Genomic DNA, 20,179 nt, shown 5'->3' with positions numbered 1-20,179 from the left:
ATTAATGTAGAGGCTGCACACTCAGCTCCTGTACTAGGAGGGAATGAACTGCTCAGCTTGACTCAGCCAACTGGACCTTTCTCCATTCCTTGATAAGGGTAGCAGCATATTCTTAAGAGTAATAGAAGAGGGCCACCAATACAAATCGCTGGGATTTTCAAGCAAAACATTTCAATGGAGTGAAATGCTGATAGATAGGATCCAGTGGTGGTAACATGTTCTACTTATGGCTAGATCTGATCTCAAGTTTGTATGGCTAGGTGTGGCAATTCTAAACTCATTAGTTATTGCAAACCTCTGATTTGAGAACAAGAGCCTTGTTTAAGGATACAGTCAAGAATCTGGAGTGCATACACCTCTTTTTGTTTAGTAAATGCTCGCTCATATCCAGTATTTAAAGAAGTTATTTCTACAATAGTCCTCCTGTGACTAAGATTGTTGATGGAAAAAAGTAATACAGGAATTTTTCCCAGGAATATAAATACTTCTGACAAGAAGAGGGAGTGAGGAATAAGAACAAAACTATACATGAGTTGATATCCTCAAACCAGCAGCGGTTACATCTCATAATACAGGAAATGTTTGATCAAGAACTGAGATAAATAGGATCATCATCCACACCATACCTCTATATTTGGGCTAAGGCTGCTTGGCAGTGTTTCTGATGTCACTGTTGTGCTTGGAAGGCTGGAGAAATCCCAGGTATTCACATGTTGTACTGGTTCAGATAGCTTAGAGTGATCAATACATTTTGGATTGTCCAGTAAGGTCACTTCATAAAATTCTTGAATATCTAGAAATGTAAAAATGGTTCAAAAATGAGATTTTATATTACAGTACAATTATATTAGTAGTTTCTTTTAGTAAGCTTTAAAAAAATTACACAAGACTATACAACATTTTAGAATCATAACCAGAATAAAACTTGAGATGGAAAGCAGCACTGCCTGGGTAAAAGCAGCACATATCACTGATTGACTAATTAATACAGTACAAAGATAACAAAAAACATAGTTACTTACCAGTTACAGCATTTCTAATTTTAAGCTTCAATTATCTTCTTATTTTTCTTGGTAAAGGAAAAATTAAGGCTAGACAAGCCAGTTTCAAGAAAGGGACATGCTAAAAGATGATGACTCTTGTGCCAAATAAACAGGGGTTTAGGAAAAAAATCCAAGTATCTCAAATATGTTTTGTGGCAGGATATAGGCAAACAGGAGCATTTCCGAGGGAGTAGCTGCAGATCCTCTGACTGCAGGTACAGATAGTTGGTGAGTTATATGTTTGGTCTGTTTGTTATTTGTCTCCATAAAAGTCAAGCCAGGCGAGACAGGTCTGTTTGGGTCTGTGAAGATTACATGGCTGGCACCGCTGGATCTCTGATCAGACCCAGCGTTTGACATCTGAGTGATTAATCCCTCCCTGAGAGCAAGGAAATGGAGCAAAAGTAGCAACACTTGGTATACAAATCAGTAGCCAAGCAAACCCTTGAGCAGAATGGGGCAATAAACAGGGGACTTTCAGAGGATATTTACAGGAGGAACTGTGATTCCTTCTATTCAAGTATGGCTCTTCCACTGGTAGTGGATATGAACAAAAAAAGAATTTCTGTGACATGCCTTGGATTTGCTATCTTTCTTTCTGTCGGAAGTCAAGAGATTACTGGTGCAAGATGTGTAAGGTGGTGGCAATACTAGAACAGATTCAGAAAATCAGTGCTATAGACATCACAAGGAGAAGATCGGTGATAAAGGAACTGGAGATAGTAGAAACTGAAGAGATAAGGTTGATGAGGTAATATCTTTTAGTGGACCATTGGTCTCTCTAATAACTTGGGACTGACACGTCTACAACTACACTGCACAGAAATGGAAGAAGCAGACAGGCAATTTGATCAAGAGGGGAAAGAGAAACAGAAGCCATTCAACCCAGCTAGAAGTATTGAACTGTTATCAAATATTCAGCTATTCATCAGTGATGAGCCCATCGCTGAAGGAACAAAAACAAAGTTACAGGGGACATACTCATCCTTGTGATATGAAGCAAGAAACTACAAAAAAGAGTTTTCAACCATCCAAAGGTGGCAAGCAGTAGTCATTGGTGACTCCATATTAAAAAGAGCGGACAGAATTCAGCAAAGGACAGAAGGACAACAAGATGGTGTGCTGAATCCAGACAAATTGAAATTAGGGTTTATAAACAAATAGAAGTAAGGCACACATTTTTAACAGTGAGTGTGATTAACCAGTGGAAGAAACTACCAGGGGAGGTAATTGAAACACAGGATACCTTTCTGGAAGATATCCTTTAGCCAGGGCCAGCGCTAGTGTTTTTGCCGCCCCAAGGAGAGAAAGGGGGGGGGGGGGGGAAAGAGGCCATGATCGCAAGCGGCGGCAGCTCTACAGCCGCTTCATTCTACGGCGGCAGGTCCTTCGCTCCGAGAGGGAGTGGCGGCCCCACCGCCGAATTGCTGCCGAACAGCCAGACGTGCCGCCCCACCCCCACCCCCTTCACTGGCCGCCCCATGCACCTGCTTGCTAAGCTGGTGCCTGGAGCCAGCCCTGCCTTTAGCTTAACACAAGTTACTGGGCTCAATACAAGGGTAACTGGATGAAATTTAAATCACCGTGAAATACAGGAGGTCAGACTAGATCAGGGGTCAGCAACCTTTCAGAAGTGGGATGCTGAGTCTTCATTTATTCACTCTGATTTAAGGTTTCACGTGCCAGTAATTTTAACGTTTTTAGAAGGTCTCTTTCTATAAGTCTATAATCTATAACTAAGCTATTGTTGTATGTAAAGTAAATAAGGTTTTTAAAATGTTTAAGCAGCTTCATTTAAAATTAAATTAAAATGCAGAGCCCTCCGGACTGGTGGCCAGGACCCAGGCAGTGTGAGTGCCACTGAAAATCAGCTCGTGTGCCGCCTTTGGCACACGTGCCCTAGGTTCCCACCTTGTAGCCTTATACTTTATAAATTAATTACTCACTCCTGGGGGAATTCTGCGCCACTGCACAATGAAGAATTTTGAAGCTATTAAGGTTGTGTGCACAGAATTTCCTCCCCCACACAAGAAATGTGATGCAATGCTACTAGCCGCCACTAGGGGCCATTCAACTTGGCAGAGCCCAGCTTGCACATAGAAGACAATGCTGAGGGGGGGATGGAGAGCGAGCTAGAGGGTTCCTGGCATCTGCAGTTCCCAGCATGCACTGAGGGAAGGAGAGGGCAGCACACAGGAAATTCCGTGCAAACCTGGGACCGAACATCAGGCTGTTTCTCCCTCTGGATCCCTGGGCTCTGGGGGACAGGTGTCTGGGTAAGGGGGGACCCTGCAGCTGGGTTCTGCAGAGGAAGAGGGGGTGTGGGTATCTGGGCTGGGGGTTCCCCACGGTTGGGCTCTGGGGAGGAGGGGGTTTGGGTGTGATGGTTGGGGGGTCCCCCGCAAGTGGGCTGGTGGGGGAGGTGTTGTGAGTGTCTTGCCCCCAGCTGGACTCTGGGGGGCAGGAGGGGAAGGGCCAGAGAAATAGGAACTGGATTGTCATTGGGATTTAACTCTACTCCTGGGGGAATTTGTGTGTCTCTGTCTTTATTGTTACAGACATACTTACTGACAGCTATTTTGAAATAAATTACCAAAATAATTGAAACAGGCAAGATTATGTAGCGTTATTTTAACAAATAAAATTTGCAGAATTTTAAAATATTGTGAGCACAATTTTTAATTTTTTTGGCACACAATTTTTAATTTTTTGGCACAGAATGCCTCCAGTAATTAATCTATAAGTGACTGAATAACGCACTGCCGCAGGTTAGTTTGAGATGGCACACAAGGGACATTGAAAAAAGTATTTCCCCAATTATCAAAACATGCATTTTTATTAAAATATACATGAAGAAAAACTGCATAATCAGATGACAAAGGAAAATAGTAGCAAAGAGTGTCCAATTATGTAGTAAACCACCACCTAACTATGGACAATAATGAAAAATGGACACAACGGAACGAACTACAGCAGAACCTCGATTTTACAAACAACAACAATCTTATGAATTATTCAAACCATTTTTCCCTGATGAGGGGGCGGGGGGGGAGGAATCACATAAGCGATGTCAATGAAGAATTAATATCCCTTCAAATTCCAGTACCTTCAGTGCAATGGAAATCGCTTTAAAGCAATGCAGTGCACCATTCTACTTACATGCTGTATCTACTAGGCATTAAATTTTATGAACTTCTTCATTTTATGAATTCCACAATCCCCAATTAGCTTGTAAAATAGGGGTTCATAGATTCCAAGGCCAGAAGAGACCACTGCAATCATCTAATCTGACCTCCTGTCTAACACAGGCTATAGACCTTCCCTAAATTAGTTTCTGTTTGAACTAGAACCTATCTTTTAGAAAAAAATCTCAACTTGATTTTAATATTGCCAGAGATTGAAAATGCTCCACAACTCTTGGTGAGATGTTCCAATGGTTATACTCCGTGTTAAAAATTTACATCTTATTTTCAGATTGAATTTGTCTAGCTTCAACTTCCAACCACTGGATCTTTGTTTGCTACACTGAGGAGCCCGTTTTCAAATATTTGTTCCCCACGTAGATACTCATAGACTAATCAAGTCACCCTTTAGCCTTCTCTTTATTAAGCTACGCAGATTGAGCCTCAAGTCTTTCACTATAAGGCACATGTTCCAATCCTTTAATCATTCACTCTGCTCTTCTCCAACCCTTCTCCAATTTATCAACATACTACTTTAATTGTTGACACTAACAGTATTCCATTAGTGGTCACATCACTGCCAAATACAGAGGGATTATAACTTCCCTGCTCCTAGTTGAGATTCTTTTGATGATATATCCAAGGATCACATTAAGTCCTTTTGGCCACGGAATCACACTAGGAGCTCATGTTCGGCTGATCATCCACCACAACCCCCAAGGCTTTTTCAGAGTCATAGAATCACAGAACTGGAAGGGACCTCGAGAGGTCATCTAGTCTAGTCCCCTGCACTCAAAGCAGGACTAAGTATTATCTCGACCACCCCTGACAGGTGTTTGTCCAACCTGCTCTTAAAAATCCCCAATGATGGAGATTCCACAACCTCCTTAGGTAATTTATTCTAGTGCTTAACCACCCTGACAGGAAGTTTTTCCTAATGTCCACCCTAACCTCCTTTGCTGCAATTTAAAGCCCATTGCTTCTTGTCCTACCCTCAGAAGTTAAGAACAATTTTTCTCCCTCCACCTTGTACAAACCTTTAATGCACTTGAAAACTTATCAAGTCCCCTCTCAGTCTTCTCTTCTCCATACTAAACAAACCCATTTTTTTCAATCTTCCCTCATAGGTCATGTTTTCTAGATCTTTAATATTTTTTTGTTGCTCTTCTCTGGACTTTCTCCAATTTGTCCACATCTTTCCTGAAATGTGGCACTCAGAACTGGACACAATACTCCAGTTGAGGCCTAATCAGCGCGGAGTAAAGTGGAAGAATTACTTCTCGTGTCTTGCTTACAATACTCTTGATAATACATCCCAGAATGATGTTTGCTTTTTTTGCAACAGCATTACACTGTTTACTCATATTTAGCTTGTGATCCACGATGAGCCCCAGATAGAGGGGTCTACTGCTTCCAAGGAGAGAGTCCCCCATCCTGTAAGTATTGCCTACATTCTTTGTTCCTAGATGTATACACGTACATTTTAGCCATATTACGAGGCATAATGTTTGCTTGAGAACAGTTTACCAAGCAATCCAGATCACCCTTTATCTGTGACCTGTCCTCTTCGTTAATCACTCCCCAAATCTTTGAGTTGTGTGCAAATGTTATCAGTGATGATTTTATGTTCTCTTCCTAGTCATTAATAAAATAGCATAGGACCAAGAACAAGTCCCTGTGGGACCCCATCTAGAAACACACCTATTCAATGATGATCCCCTGTTTACAATTACATTGAGACTTGAGACAAGGTAGGTGAGGTCATATATTTTACTGGACCAAATTCTTTTGAGACCTGTTAATTAGCTAGTTTTAAATCCATTTAATGGAAGTCATTTTGATTTTGTTTTATTCTGGGTTTTTTTAATCAAAATGTCATGTATCACAAAGTCAAATACCTTATAGAAGTCCATTACATCAATGTTATTACCTTTATCAGCAAAACTTTTCATCTCATTTAAAAAGGTATCAAAACGGACAGGATCTATTTTCCATAAACACATGTTGACTGGCATTAATTATATTACCCTCCTATAACTGTTTATTAATCAAGTGCCTACCATTCCTTTCATTTTTCTGTCCAGCATCAATGTCAGGCTGACCGGTGTATAATTACCTGGGTCATCCCATTTACTCTTTTTAAATATTGGTACATCAACAGCTTTCTTCCCGTCTTTCAAAACTTCCCCAATGTTACCAAAAAATCAATGTCAATGGCTCAGGTCATTTAAAACTCTTTAATGCAGGTTATTGAGACCTGCTGATTAAAAAGTGTTTAACTTTATCAGCTGCTGTTTAAAATCTTCCTTATTTACAACTGGAATGGAAAGTCTTTCATCATGTGACACCTTTTTCCCCTCAAATACAGAACAGAAATACTTCTGAACATTTCTGCTTTTTCTGCATTATTGATAATTCTACCATTTCCATCTAGGAATGGGCAAATATCATTGTTATACTTTTTTGTTCCTAATATGCTTTTTAAAAAATCCTTTTTGTCCTTTACTCTGCTGGCCACAGATTTCTACTTGTGTGCTTTTTTCCCCCCTTATCAATTGTATACAATTCCCAACTTCTGATTTATATTAGTTACTATCAACTTCCCCTTTGTTCCATTTTTTAATACATATTTATAGCCGGCATTACTTCCTCCCTAAGCCAGGTTGATTTCTTGATTGTGGATTTTTGGGCATCAAGTAAAGAGTTATTAAGCAGTTACCAATAATCATTCACATTTTTCTGATTAAATTCTTTCTTTCAGCTGATTTGGCTCATAATTGTTTTCAGCTTTGTGAAATTAGCCCTTTTAGAGAACAAAGTGCGTGTGTCTATACATATATAAGGTTTGGACTTTCTGTTTGCACGTAGCAAATGTGATCAAGTCATGATCACTTGTAGATACACTATTGTCAATTTTTAGTTCTGTGATCAATTCCTCTTTTATCTGTCAAGACGAAATCTCCCCCATGTTGGATGCAACACTTTCCGAGTTAGAAAATAGTCATCTATAATATAGACCAGGAATTGGCAACCTTTGGCACGCGGCCCATCAGGGAAATCCACTGGTGGGACGGGATAGTTTGTTTACCTGCAGCATCTGCAGGTTCAGCTGCTCGCAGCTCCCACTGGCCACAGTTCACCGTTCCAGGCCAATGAGGGCTGCGGGAAGCAGCAGACAGCACATCCGTCAGCCCGCGCCGCTTCCTGCGGCCCCCATTGGCCTGGAACGGCGAACCGCGTCCAGTGGGAGCTGCGATCGGCCGAACCTGCAGACGCTGCAGGTAAACAAATTGTCCTGGCCCGTCAACAGATTTCCCTGATGGGCTGCGTGCCAAAGGTTGTCGATTCCTGATATAGACATTTCAAGGATGTTTTAGTACTGATAGCATGAGATTACCAGCATGTGTCATTCAGACTGAAGTCCTCCATTATAATGCAGGGTATTTTTCCTACACATTATAGGTAGGTGCTTAAGGAACCAGAAGTAACCAGTCATCCTGTTCCCTAGCGTGATTTGGTGGTACACACCAGACACCAACTCTAGTACCCCATCTTGTGCTTCTATTACACACATGGTGATTAAAGTTAGCAAGCCACCCTCCTAACATTTACACCAATTACTGTACCAAAATGTAAATGGTTTTAAAAATAGATTCCTGGTGTGGGAACTTCCTAAAACTCCTGCATATTTTCAAAACTGTTCACATAAGGGGGCCAAGTACTTTTCCTATGTCAGTGAATTAATTCTTTCATAATTTTCTTGCATTCCTCATATCTATGATACGTTTAAAAAAAGAATATTCATTCCAAGTTAAATGTCTTGCTTTCTGTGTGTGTCTTTTCATTGCACTGAAAAAAGCAGAGAGCAGATAATGTGCACCCATGACTTTTCTTGAGATTGATCACTGCTTCAAAAAGACTAAAGGGTCAGTGTGTTATTTCAGGGCAGGCAATTCAAGACATGTGTGGCATTTGCCAAGCTCTCAGCTGCTCAGTATAATGAAGAACTAGTAGACACAGTATAAGCAGAATCATATTGGCTGTCAGAATAGTAGACAAACTCCCAAAACCTGCAAAGGTATTCAGTCAAAAGTTCTGAAGAAATTTCAGCTCTCTCTACTGCTCCTACACTATTCTATCCTTTGTGCTTACCCCACCTCCTACATCCAGTTTAAAATATCTATTTAATGCAGGTGACTCAGGGCATGTTGTCAGCATGACCAGTGGATAAAAAGGGAAGGCAGGTGTATGAAATTAAACTCTCTGGAATATTCTTTTCAAAGCTAATTCCCCAACAAAGCTATATATCCCCATCCCTCCCCCACCGTCTTTTGTGTAAAAAGTGTCAATGTTAGCATTGCAAAATGGAATTGCTGTTGCTTCATGTAACCTCTTTAGTTACAGAATCTCATACCTCTTTTTATAAATTTTATTTTTCCAAACTGACTACTACTGCTGTGCACACTTATGCATATATGTTTTTAACTGACAATATATAAGGTTACGGGCAGGTCATGGGCAATAAAGAAAAATTCACGGAAGCCCTTGACCTGTCCCTGACTTTTACTAAAAATATCCATGATAAAATGGGAAGGGGCTGGGTAGCTGCGGGGTGGCTGGGATCTCTGGTGCCCCCACCACCTGTGGGGGCTCAGAGCTGCAGAGATCCGCCTACCCCAACAAAATAAAACCACCTCCAACGAAGGGCTTTGTTGGTGGGAGATGAAGATTTTTAATCTGGATTTGTCTAGCTGAATTTGGATGAAAACTGGAAATCAGTTAATGTTCAAAAACAGCACTTGCCAATTGTTTTTGTTAATTAAATAAAAGTATCTTAAATGTGCTGGTAAGAAGAAAAAACAATATCAAAACACATTTTACTTTTAAAACTGATTTATTAAATGAAGTATTAACTGTAGCTAGTGAACTGACTGTTTCTGGACACACTGGGCCAGTTTTTCAAAGGTATTTAGCAGCAAAGATGCATCCGACAAAGTGGGCATTCACCCACGAAAGCTCATGCTCCAATATGTCTATTAGTCTATAAGGTGCCACAGGACTCTTTGCTGCTTTTACAGATCCAGACTAACACAGCTACCCCTCTGATACTTGAAAGGTATTTAGGTGTCCAAAGATGCTAGTAAGTGCCTACTGGGATTTTCAAAAGTGCCTAAACAGGTTAGGAACTTAATGCATATTGATTTCAATGGTACTTAGGCACCTAACCTGCTTAGGTGCTTTTGAAAATCCCAGTAGCCACCTGCATGCATCTTTAGGCACCAAAATAAATATCGTTGAAAATCTGGCCCCATGTCCTTCAAGATTTTAGAAATAGTAGATCTTCTCTCCCACCTGTGTTTTATTCCTCGATTGGAAGAGGAAAACAAGATTTCCTGCTTTTTCAACTCCCAGTTGGTTTCTCAACTTTGAATGTACTAGTCCAAATAAAGAAAATATTCTCTCTGCTAGTTAAACTAAAACCAAAAGTAATTAAGGCAAAAGCATTTCTGTGCAACAGAAATTGATAATATTTACATTTGGAAAAATGTAAATATCTGCCATTGTAAAGACTGAAAAGAATATTGATACTTTGCAGTTCATAATATTGAGACATTAATAATGCTTGAGTTGACCTCAGAAGTGAAAAATGTTCCCTCCTAGTTGTGTATAATAAAAAAGCAGCATCCTTTAACTCATTAAAATTTGAGGGCTCATTGATGCGCCATAGATTTTTATTTATTTAAATGATTTTAATAAATTATACTAAGTTTAGCCATTAACGTGGGTTTTCAAAACTTCAAATTTAATTGAACAGGTTTATTTTTAAAATAAAAATAATTTAAATTGGATTTTTATTTAAATTAGAATAAAAATCTGATTTTAAAAAATATCAGTTTTATCCACCCTTATGTGAACACAATAAATCAGGGAAGTTCAGAGAGAAGTTGGTTTTCTGGACATATCATCTATTATATCAGATATCAGAGGGGTAGCCGTGTTAGTCTGAATCTGTAAAAAGCAACAGAGGGTCCTGTGGCACCTTTGAGACTTATGCTCCCAATACTTCTGTTAGTCTCAAAGGTGCCACAGGGCACTCTGTTGCTTATATCAGATATGCAGCCCCAGGCTCTACATGTCCCTAAACCTCTGACTGCCAGAAGCTGGAACTAGATGACAGTGGATGGACTTGATAATTGTCCTGCTATGTTCATTCTCTCTGAAGCATCTGGTACCAGCCACTGTCAGAAAGCAGGATACTGGATTAGATGGACCATTGGTCTGATCCAGTATGGCCGTTCTTACGTTCTGTTCTTAGGTACCGCACTGATGGGCATAGCTACTGAACAGAATATTATGCAGCCTGTTTCTGAAACACATGCAATACCTAGATAAAATAGAGTGAGTTCAGATTCAAATTTAACCCTAAATTCTGCATTTCCTTGTGTTTTTTTAATGTAAGTTTGGTAACCTAATGTCTGTCCTCTTTTCTGTGTAAGCACTGAAAAGTGCTATTGTCATTATAGGTTTCTTTGGACATGAAATTTCAGTGGAAACATTAATAGTCTCCCAAGTTTTAGATGCTTCGGATATGCTTTTAGTATTATATATACATAATGATTTGTATATGAGTGCATAAAATATCAAAATATTGCTCAGGCGTGCAGGAGTGAAATCAGGAAGGCCAAATCACACTTGGAGTTGCAGTTAGCAAGAGATGTTAAGAGTAACAAGAAGGGTTTCTTCAGGTATGTTAGCAACAAGAAGAAAATCAAGGAAAGTGTGGGCCCCTTACTGAATGAGGGAGGCAACCTAGTGACCGAGGATGTGGAAAAAGCTAATGTACTCAATGATTTTTTTGCCTCTGTCTTCACGCACAAGGTCAGCTCCCAGATTGCTGCACTGGGCAGTACAGCATGGGGAGAAGGTGACCAGCCCTCTGTGGAGAAAGAAGTGGTTCGGGACTATTTAGAAAAACTGGACGTGCACAAGTCCATGGGGCCGGATGCGCTGCATCCGAGGGTGCTAAAGGAGTTGGCGGGTGAGATTGCAGAGCCATTAGCCATTATTTTTGAAAACTCATGGCGATCAGGGGAGGTCCCAGATGACTGGAAAAAGGCTAATGTAGTGCCCATCTTTAAAAAAGGGAAGAAGGAGGATCCGGGGAACTACAGGCCAGTCAGCCTCACCTCAGTCCCTGGAAAAATTATGGAGCAGGTCCTCAAGGAATCAATTATGAAACATTTAGAGGAAAGGAAAGTGATCAGGAAAAGTCAGCATGGATTCACGAAGGGGAAGTCGTGCCTGACTAACCTAATTGCCTTCTATGATGAGATAACTGGCTCTGTGGATGAGGGGAAAGCAGTGGATGTGTTATTTCTTGACTTTAGCAAAGCTTTTGATACTGTCTCCCACAGTATTCTTGCCACCAAGTTAAAGAAGTATGGGCTGGATGAATGGACTGTAAGGTGGACAGAAAGCTGGCTAGATCGTCGGGCTCAGCGGGTAGTGATCAATGGCTCCATGTCTAGTTGGCAGCCGGTTTCAAGTGGAGTGCCCCAAGGGTCAGTCCTGGGGCCGGTTTTGTTTAATATCTTTATTAATGATCTGGAGGATGGTGTGGACTGCACTCTCAGCAAGTTTGCAGATGACACTAAACTAGGAGGCGTGGTAGATACACTAGAGGGTAGGGATCGGATACAGAGGGACCTAGACAAATTAGAGGATTGGGCCGAAAAAAACCTGATGAGGTTCAACAAGGACAAGTGCAGAGTCCTGCACTTAGGACGGAAGAATCCCATGCACTGCTACAGACTAGGGACCGAATGGCTAGGTAGCAGTTCTGCAGAAAAGGACCTAGGGGTCACAGTGGACGAGAAGCTGGATATGAGTCAACAGTGTGCTCTTGTTGCCAAGAAGGCTAACGGCATTTTGGGCTGTATAAGTAGGGGCATTGCCAGCAGATTGAGGAACGTGATCGTTCCCCTTTATTCGACATTGGTGAGGCCTCATCTGGAATACTATGTCCAGTTTTGGGCCCCACACTACAAGAAGGATGTGGAAAAATTGGAAAGAGTCCAGCGGAGGGCAACAAAAATGATTAGGGGTCTGGAGCACATGACTTATGAGGAGAGGCTGAGAGAACTGGGATTGTTTAGTCTCCAGAAGAGAAGAATGAGGGGGGATTTGATAGCAGCCTTCAACTACCTGAAGGGGGGTTCCAAAGAGGATGGAGCTCGGCTGTTCTCAGTGGTGGCAGATGACAGAACAAGGAGCAATGGTCTCAAGTTGCGGTGGGGGAGGTCCAGGTTGGATATCAGGAAAAACTATTTCACTAGGAGGGTGGTGAAACACTGGAATGCGTTACCTAGGGAGGTGGTGGAGTCTCCTTCCTTGGAGGTTTTTAAGGCCCGGCTTGACAAAGCCCTGGCTGGGATGATTTAGCTGGGAATTGGTCCTGCTTTGAGCAGGGGGTTGGACTAGATGACCTCTTGAGGTCCCTTCCAACTCTGATATTCTATGATTCTATGATTCTATGGCTTTATTAATGTGCACTTATGGTATATAACTATCCCTTTCCTACTGTATTATAAACATGTACTCTTTGCAAACAATGTATGAATGTTAGTGAATGACATAATACCCAGTGAATGATTTACAAAAATAAAAAATACAAATCTGAATAAATGGATGTTCAACTATAAAATTATTTAAATATATGCATATAAGTGTAGTGTATCCTCCTGCTTAGCAAAAAAGATGTGCTAACATTAGAGTTAAGGTATATCTGGTTGTAAATCAACATGTTTTAACGATTATACCAACCCACAGAATGACTCTTTCTTCACTAAAAAGTACAAATGCAGATCAAGTTTAACATCATTTAAACCAAGGTTTCCTGCTTGCTGATTAAAACTGGTGATTTACATTAGCTTGATTTTAAAATCAATCCACCCAGGGTTACACCAACCTTAATGTTACTTCAGCTATAGATTTGAGACTTATAACTGACTCAGAATAGCAGGCATGTCCTGGAGTTATTTTTTCCAGTCATCTAGTCAGAATACTAAAGATACTTTTTTAAAGTTGAACTTTTCAGATAAACATTAATTCCTACAGAGGAAAAGAAGGAAACAGATCCATGTTGCTTTTAAATTAAGAGTAGGTTGGCTATTAGGAAACACTTTTGGGGTGGTGAAGCACTGGAATGGGTTACCTAGGGAGGTGGTGGAATCTCCTTCCTTAGAGGTTTTTAAGGTCAGGCTTGACAAAGACCTGGCTGGTATGATTTAGTTGGGGATTGGTCCTGCTTTGAGCAGGAGACAGGACTAGATGACCTCCTGAGGTCCCTTCCAACTCTGATATTCTATGATTCTATCTATATTCAGATATTCATACTGATTTCACATTAAATTGGCTTAAAAAGCAATTTAGTTAAACTGAAGTAAAACCCTTGTGGACACTTAATATACCTTAAATCAATAGAGAATCAAGGCAGGATTTTGCACCAGTTTAACTTTTTTTTTTTTTTTAAAATCACACCTTTAGTTCAACCCATGCAACACTGAATAGAGACAAGGCCAAAGGCTTTGTTTACACTATTGCACCATTTAGCAACACGGCTATGCTGCAACAGCCGTGCCGCTAAAAGGCGCGCAGTGTAGCCGCTGTTTGTTGGCAGGAGAGAGCTCTCCCACCGAAAAAAACCTTCTACCCCCAACAAAGCGGCGGTAGCTTTGTCGGCAGCCGACAAAGCGCTGTTCACACCCTTGAACAACAGAAGTTTTGTCGTTCAGTTTCCGGCGTAGACAAAGCCTTAGATTCTAGTGGTAATTTCTTTAGCTTTACTGATGCTTTTTAATAATAGGTAAAAAAAAAAAACATGAAAACAAGAGTTAATGCACCTAGAAAGAAATTGCAAATAGGGTTGTTGTTTTTTTAAACACACACTTCTCAGATCAATGGGCTGATTCTGAGAGATGCTGAACACCTGCAAATCCTTCCTCTCCCACACATCCTAACACAAAACTCAAGGGCTCATTGCTTATCATTCTAATCAGAGAATTACTTAAAAAGGTGTTTTCAGTAATCTAACTATCTTGATTATAACAGGCCACTGACTAAAAGTCCACAGAAAGAATGGATCAATACCAGTTCTATCCAATGCAACTGTCTTCCCTTTGTAACCCGGGACTTGTCCTTAGTAACTAGCTACACCAGTGCAAAAATCCCTGATACATCAAAACCAACTACTATGATTTTAAAGATTTTACCTTGGTTACACTAGCTGCTAAGTAGATTTCAAATCATGACAGGTTTCAAAGCAGCAACCGTGTTAGTCTGTATCCGCAAAAAGAACGGGAGTACTTCTGGCACCTTAGAGACTAACAAATTTATTAGAGCATAAGCTTTCATGGGCTACTGCATATATGCATCCGAAGAAGTGGGCAGTAGCCCACGAAAGCTTATGCTCTAATAAATTTGTTAGTCTCTAAGGTGCCACAAGTACTCCTGTTCTTATTTCAAATCATGTTAGGATACCTAATTTAAAAAATATTTTTCCCTATCCTAGACAAGGCCTATGGGTTTGCACAAGTGTACCTACCCCTGTGCAAAAGTCTCTAATATAGACATCCCCCAGTAGTTCCACATAATCTGCAAGTACAAGCTGTTAGAACAAAAGAAGCAGCATGTCAAACACAAATACAGTAGTAGCATAAGTTATGACAATGCAAATACTGTATTGCCTACAAGCTAAAAAATGAAGAAGCCACGGCTATGGTCAGCTGGCAAACAGAACCTCAAGAACAGCTTGATAATTTTTACTGTTGAATGATATTGTAGCAAAGAGGATCCCATACTCAATCCTTAAAATATTTACTGAGTTTTTAAATAATGATTTATCTTTTGACCTAACATACTTGAACGTGTGAGTAAGAGAAAGAAATATCAGAAAGTTTCTCAATCTTCCAATCCTAACAACATCAAGAAACTATCTTAATTACAGTTTTAAGACAAAAAAACAGAATTTAAAAATCCACTCTTCCATGAATGAGAAGCTCACACTGGAGTGTGAAACCCTCTACACAAATTTCTATAGATCATTTTTTGTTTTAAATAAAAGCTTAAGTTTCCAGCTCTTACAGATGCAAAGACACTTTCAACATGAAACAATGCAGTGTCTCTTCCTCTGTCTGCAGACAGCCAGATCCAGTGCTTTGTGGTTCACAGCTTTAGCAAACAGCAGCTAAACAAAATTAACGGGACTGGTTATTCTAATTGCTGGTATTTCACAACCCTATGTATAATTATCTAGTCACCTGCTGATGCAACAGAATTTCACCCACTGATTCCTGCATCAAGCCCAGTAATTTCTGGTAGAACTACAGCAATCTTTTATTTAGAAAGACATCAAGTCTTGAGTTAAAGACCTCAAGTGATGGAGAATTCACCACATCCTTTGGTAAATCCTGCTCCAATAGTTAATGATCCTCACTGTGAAAAATTTATGAATTACTTCCAGTCTGAATCCATTTCACTTCAAATTGTCTGTAGTTTAATTATACTTCTTGGTAAAGCTATGAATAGCAAATGCAGGCACTGGAATCATTCATAGAAGAGGAGAATAGTAAACTACTGAGGCTTCTTCCCCCTCCTTTCAGTTGTAGCAACTAGAGCTATGTCTACACTAAGGTGAAAAGATGCGTTAATGAAATATGTTAAAATTAACATATTTTTTCCTAACATGTTTCGTTAATGCATCTTTTTATCCTAGAGTAGACATGGCATAGCAGCTTGGAGGAAGGGAATAGCATAGATCAGACCGTCCCTCATTACGTAAGGTTCTGGTGAGGGTGTCCAGCAGCTAAAGATTGAAGGAGTTTAAGATTTACAATATCCACTAGACCAGTGGTTCTCAACCAGGGGTTCAGGGCAGGTTTCAGGGGGCTGGGGGGTCACCAAGCAGGGCCAGCATCAGACTAGCTGGGGCCCAGGATACAAAGCTGAAGCTACACTGTGTGGGGCTGAAGCCCAGGGCCCTGAGCCCTGCCGCCTAGAGCTGAAGCCCAAGCCTGAGCAATGTAGCGGGGCCCCAAGCAACTGCCCTGCTTGCTACCCCCTAATGCTGGCCCTGAATTTTATATGCAGAAAACTTCTTGTTGTGGCACAGGTAGGCCGTGTAGTTTTTATAGCACGTTGGGGGGACCTCAGAAAGAAAAAGGTTGAGAACCCCTGCACTAGACAGAGGCTGATACAGAAGATTGAGCTCTCAAATGGGGCACAAGGCCAGAACTCTTGTACAAATTCCAGCAGCTGGGGAGAATATTTGGGCCAAGCTTCTCACCCAACAGTTGTACCTGTACATCTTCATTCTGTAAAGACTTACAATCCCATTACGGAAGTTTCGTGTTTCTTACCAAGTTTCAGATGAACACTGCCTGTGGTCAGCTAATTTATATGAGTGAAGCCAGCATTTTACAATAGTTTTGTTTCTCAGATTATGTTTCTCACATAACCCAAAACATTGGATGTACTCCTTTATGAATTGAACAGAATATCCAAAAATAATATTTTTATTATAAAACCTGGATTTGTTTTATTTTTTTGTTAGTAATTTCATTTACAAGTCAAAGGGACAGTAACTTATTTTTCCTTGCTTCAGCTAAGATTACTTTAACTATCTAAGGGGGGAAAAAACTTTTTCAGTGTACATTTGATAACACAGTGTAAAATCAATTAGGTCCTGATCCTGCAAAGGCAGCATCCACAAGGCATACCTTATGCCAGTGGTTTTCAAACTTTTTTTCTGGGGACCAGTTGAAGAAAATTGTTGATGCCCATGATCCAACAGAACTGGGGATGAGGAGTTTGGGGTGTGGGAGGGGCTCAGGGCTGAGGCAGAGGGTAGGGGTGCAGGGGTGAGGGCTGTGGGGTGGGGCTGGGAATGAGTTCAGGGTGTGGGAAGGGGTTCCGGGTTTGGGGGAGGCCCAGGGCTGGGGGGACAGAGCTCTGGGCTGGGGCTGAGGGTGCAGGAGGGGCTCCGGGTTTGGGGGGGCCTCAAGGCTGGGGCAGGGTGGGGGAGAGGGTCAGGGCTCTGGGCTAGGAATGAGGGGGGTTTGGAGTGCAAGAAGGGTTCTGGGTTGTGGGGAGGGCTCAGGGCTGAGGCAGAGGGTTGGGGTGGGGGAGGGGGTCAGGGCTCTGGGCTGGGGGTGCAGGCTCTGGGTGGGGCCAGGGATGAGGGGGTTGGGGCACGGGAAGGGGTGGTTCAGGGCTGGGGCAGGGGATTGAGATGTAGGGTTGGGGCGCGGACTTACCTCCGGCGGCTCCCGGTCAGCGGTGCAGCCAGGGTGCACCGCAGATCGCGCTGCTCCCTGGAAGCAGCCAGTCTGGCTCCAAGGCGGAGGAACACAAGCAGCTCCGCGCAACTCTCACCCACAGGCACACACCCCCATCCCCTCCCCAGTTCCCATTGGCCGATTGCCGGCCAATGGGAGTGCGGAGCCAGTGCTCGGGGCCTAGGCAGCACGCAGAGCCCCGTGGCCCCCCTGCCTAGAAGCTGGACCCGCTGCTGGCCGCTTCTGGGGCACAGCGCAGCGTCGGTAAAGATAGGCACTAGCTGCCTTAGCTGGGCAGCACCACCGATGGGACTTTTAACATCCTGGTCAGCGGTGCTGAACAGAGCAAGGCGACCCAGCTCCTTACATGCCACAACCCAGTAGTGGGTCGTGACCCACGGTTTGAAAAACACTGCCTTATGCCCAATGCCAAGTCCAAGTGAAGTTGGTGGGCTTCTGCCTGGGCATAAGGGCCCACCTATGTGGATTCCAGATGTAGTAGCTGAACTTTCAACAACTAAAAATGTTTTCTTTGAAGGTGAAGAATTAAAAAGAAAATATATTTAAAATATATTATATATTAGTGATGTGGAGAAAGTGGATAAGGAAAAGTTATTTACTTATTCCCATAATACAAGAAGTAGGGGTCATCAAATTAAATTAATAGGCAGCAGGTTTAAAACAAATACAAAGAAGTTCTTCTTCACACAGCACACAGTCAACCTGTGGAACTCCTTACCTGAGGAGGTTGTGAAGGCTAGGACTATAACAGAGTTTAAAAGAGAACTGGATAAATTCATGGTGGTTAAGTCCATTAATGGCTATTAGCCAGGACGGGTAAGGAATGGTGTCCCTAGCCTCTGTCTGTCAGAGGGTGGAGATGGATGGCAGGAGAGAAATCACTTGATCATTGCCTGTTAGGTTCACTCCCTCTGGGGCACCTGGCAATGGCCACTGTCGGTAGACAGGATACTGGGCTAGATGGACCTTTTGTCTGACCCGGTATGGCCTTTCTTATGTTGTTAACTCAGTCTACATGTTCTTAGCTAAAAAATGACTTAAAATTGCTGTGTTATTTTGATTGGAGTTGGAGAACAAAACTGATGGAAAAAGAGAGGCAACAGAGCCAGCTCTCTACTGTCCTGGTATAGAAAGAGCACTCTAAAGTTCCACTTTCCTTTTTCTTCAGCACAGATGTAAAGCAAAGGAGCACTTCTGGAATCCACTCACAGGAGAATGAACAATTCAGCAAATAGAAAACTGTCTCCTACAGTTATAAAAGAGTAGCATTTCCAGAAGACCATTTCCATTAAGTAGTCTTGCTAAAGCAGAAATGCCATTAAACAAAATAAACATGTTCGGGTTATTACAAAAAATGATTTTCTCTCAGTTTATAAGCAGAAATCATTCTCTCTCTTTCCTGGTAGCATTAGACCAGTTATGTAAATATACACAAATTCTTCCCTCTAGCCTTCCATCTAATTAAGCTCAGATGGACATCAAATTTTTAATCAAACTAAGGTTAACAAATCCTATCCCTTCTCCCTCTACCACTTAATAAACTGAACCATAATAAACTCCTCAGAGTAGCTACAAAAAGCTATTCTAAATACAACTAAGAAAACACAAACTAAGAGAAAAAACAATGAGGAGTACTTGTGGCACCTTAGAGACTAACAAATCTGAAACTAAATAAGAGAAGTTACTTATATTGAGAAAAGCTAATCCATCATGAATGTCAATTTAAACTACACCATTCATTTTCAAACTGACATTAAGGTCATTATATTTATATTAATTTAATGTTATCAGAATCCACTATGGAAAGGTAGGCCTAACTGGATTGGTTTCTGGGAAATGGCAATTAAAGAAAGTCTAAATAAAAGCATTTCACAGAACTCTCTAAACTAGAGATAAATATTTGCTTAACTACCTTGCTGTTTTAATTTGGAATTCTTCAGTAAAACACTTACTCCTGGAAATACAGTTTTCACCTGATTCCATATGTAGTCCGCCATTTGGAATCTTCACAATGGCTAAAGACATCTCCCAATTCAGGGGGATGGCTTATTCACAGCCTGAGTGACGTAAGTTATACCATCATATGTGGTATTGTAGACATAGCCTTAGAGGTATTAAGGTACTGCAGGATCAATCTGCATGAGAAAATTTACAATAAAAACTCTCCAGAAGGGAAAAACTGAAGGTTCATTCCACCTCCACAGACAGCAATCTTTATCTTTACAATCAAAATGGCTAAAGTTTGTTTGCTAAATTAAAAAAATCATTTAAAAATGAGACTCCATTAAAATTCATAGAACATTCTTAAAGGCATGAATTTCCTCATCTTTGGATCTAGATTGCATCTCATAAAAACAATGAAATTCCAAGTGAAGAATGACACACTATTTCTCTCTTACCTGTTGTGGAGCAGGCAGTTCCTGAACAGCTGTATGTGCTACAATGACTTCACACAAAGGGATGTGAGGTGATCCTATTAACTCAATTACTTTTACAGTAGTGGAGAAAGGAGGAATGCTAGAACTATACAGAATCATCATCCAAAAGACACTACATTGTTTTTCTCATTCATTAAAAAAATTCCAGAGATTATAGAATC

General features: G+C 41.2%; 1 protein-coding gene across 12 annotated transcripts in view; it reads right to left on the bottom strand.

The window, feature by feature from the left end:
- The window catches only part of DLG1 (discs large MAGUK scaffold protein 1), a 498,578-nt gene that overhangs the window by 339,484 nt on the left and 138,915 nt on the right, over window positions 1–20,179 (bottom strand). For all 12 annotated transcript variants that reach the window (XM_054039246.1, XM_054039230.1, XM_054039232.1 and 9 more), the window contains one exon: window positions 627–793. In XM_054039246.1, coding sequence (XP_053895221.1) covers window positions 627–793 — 167 coding nt within the window. The remainder of the gene's footprint in view (window positions 1–626; window positions 794–20,179) is intronic.

This window comes from Malaclemys terrapin, chromosome 9, assembly GCF_027887155.1.
Source record: "Malaclemys terrapin pileata isolate rMalTer1 chromosome 9, rMalTer1.hap1, whole genome shotgun sequence".
Lineage (NCBI taxonomy): Eukaryota > Metazoa > Chordata > Testudines > Emydidae > Malaclemys > Malaclemys terrapin.
Note: the sequence above shows the minus strand (reverse complement) of the source record. Positions and strands in the feature narration are given on the sequence as shown.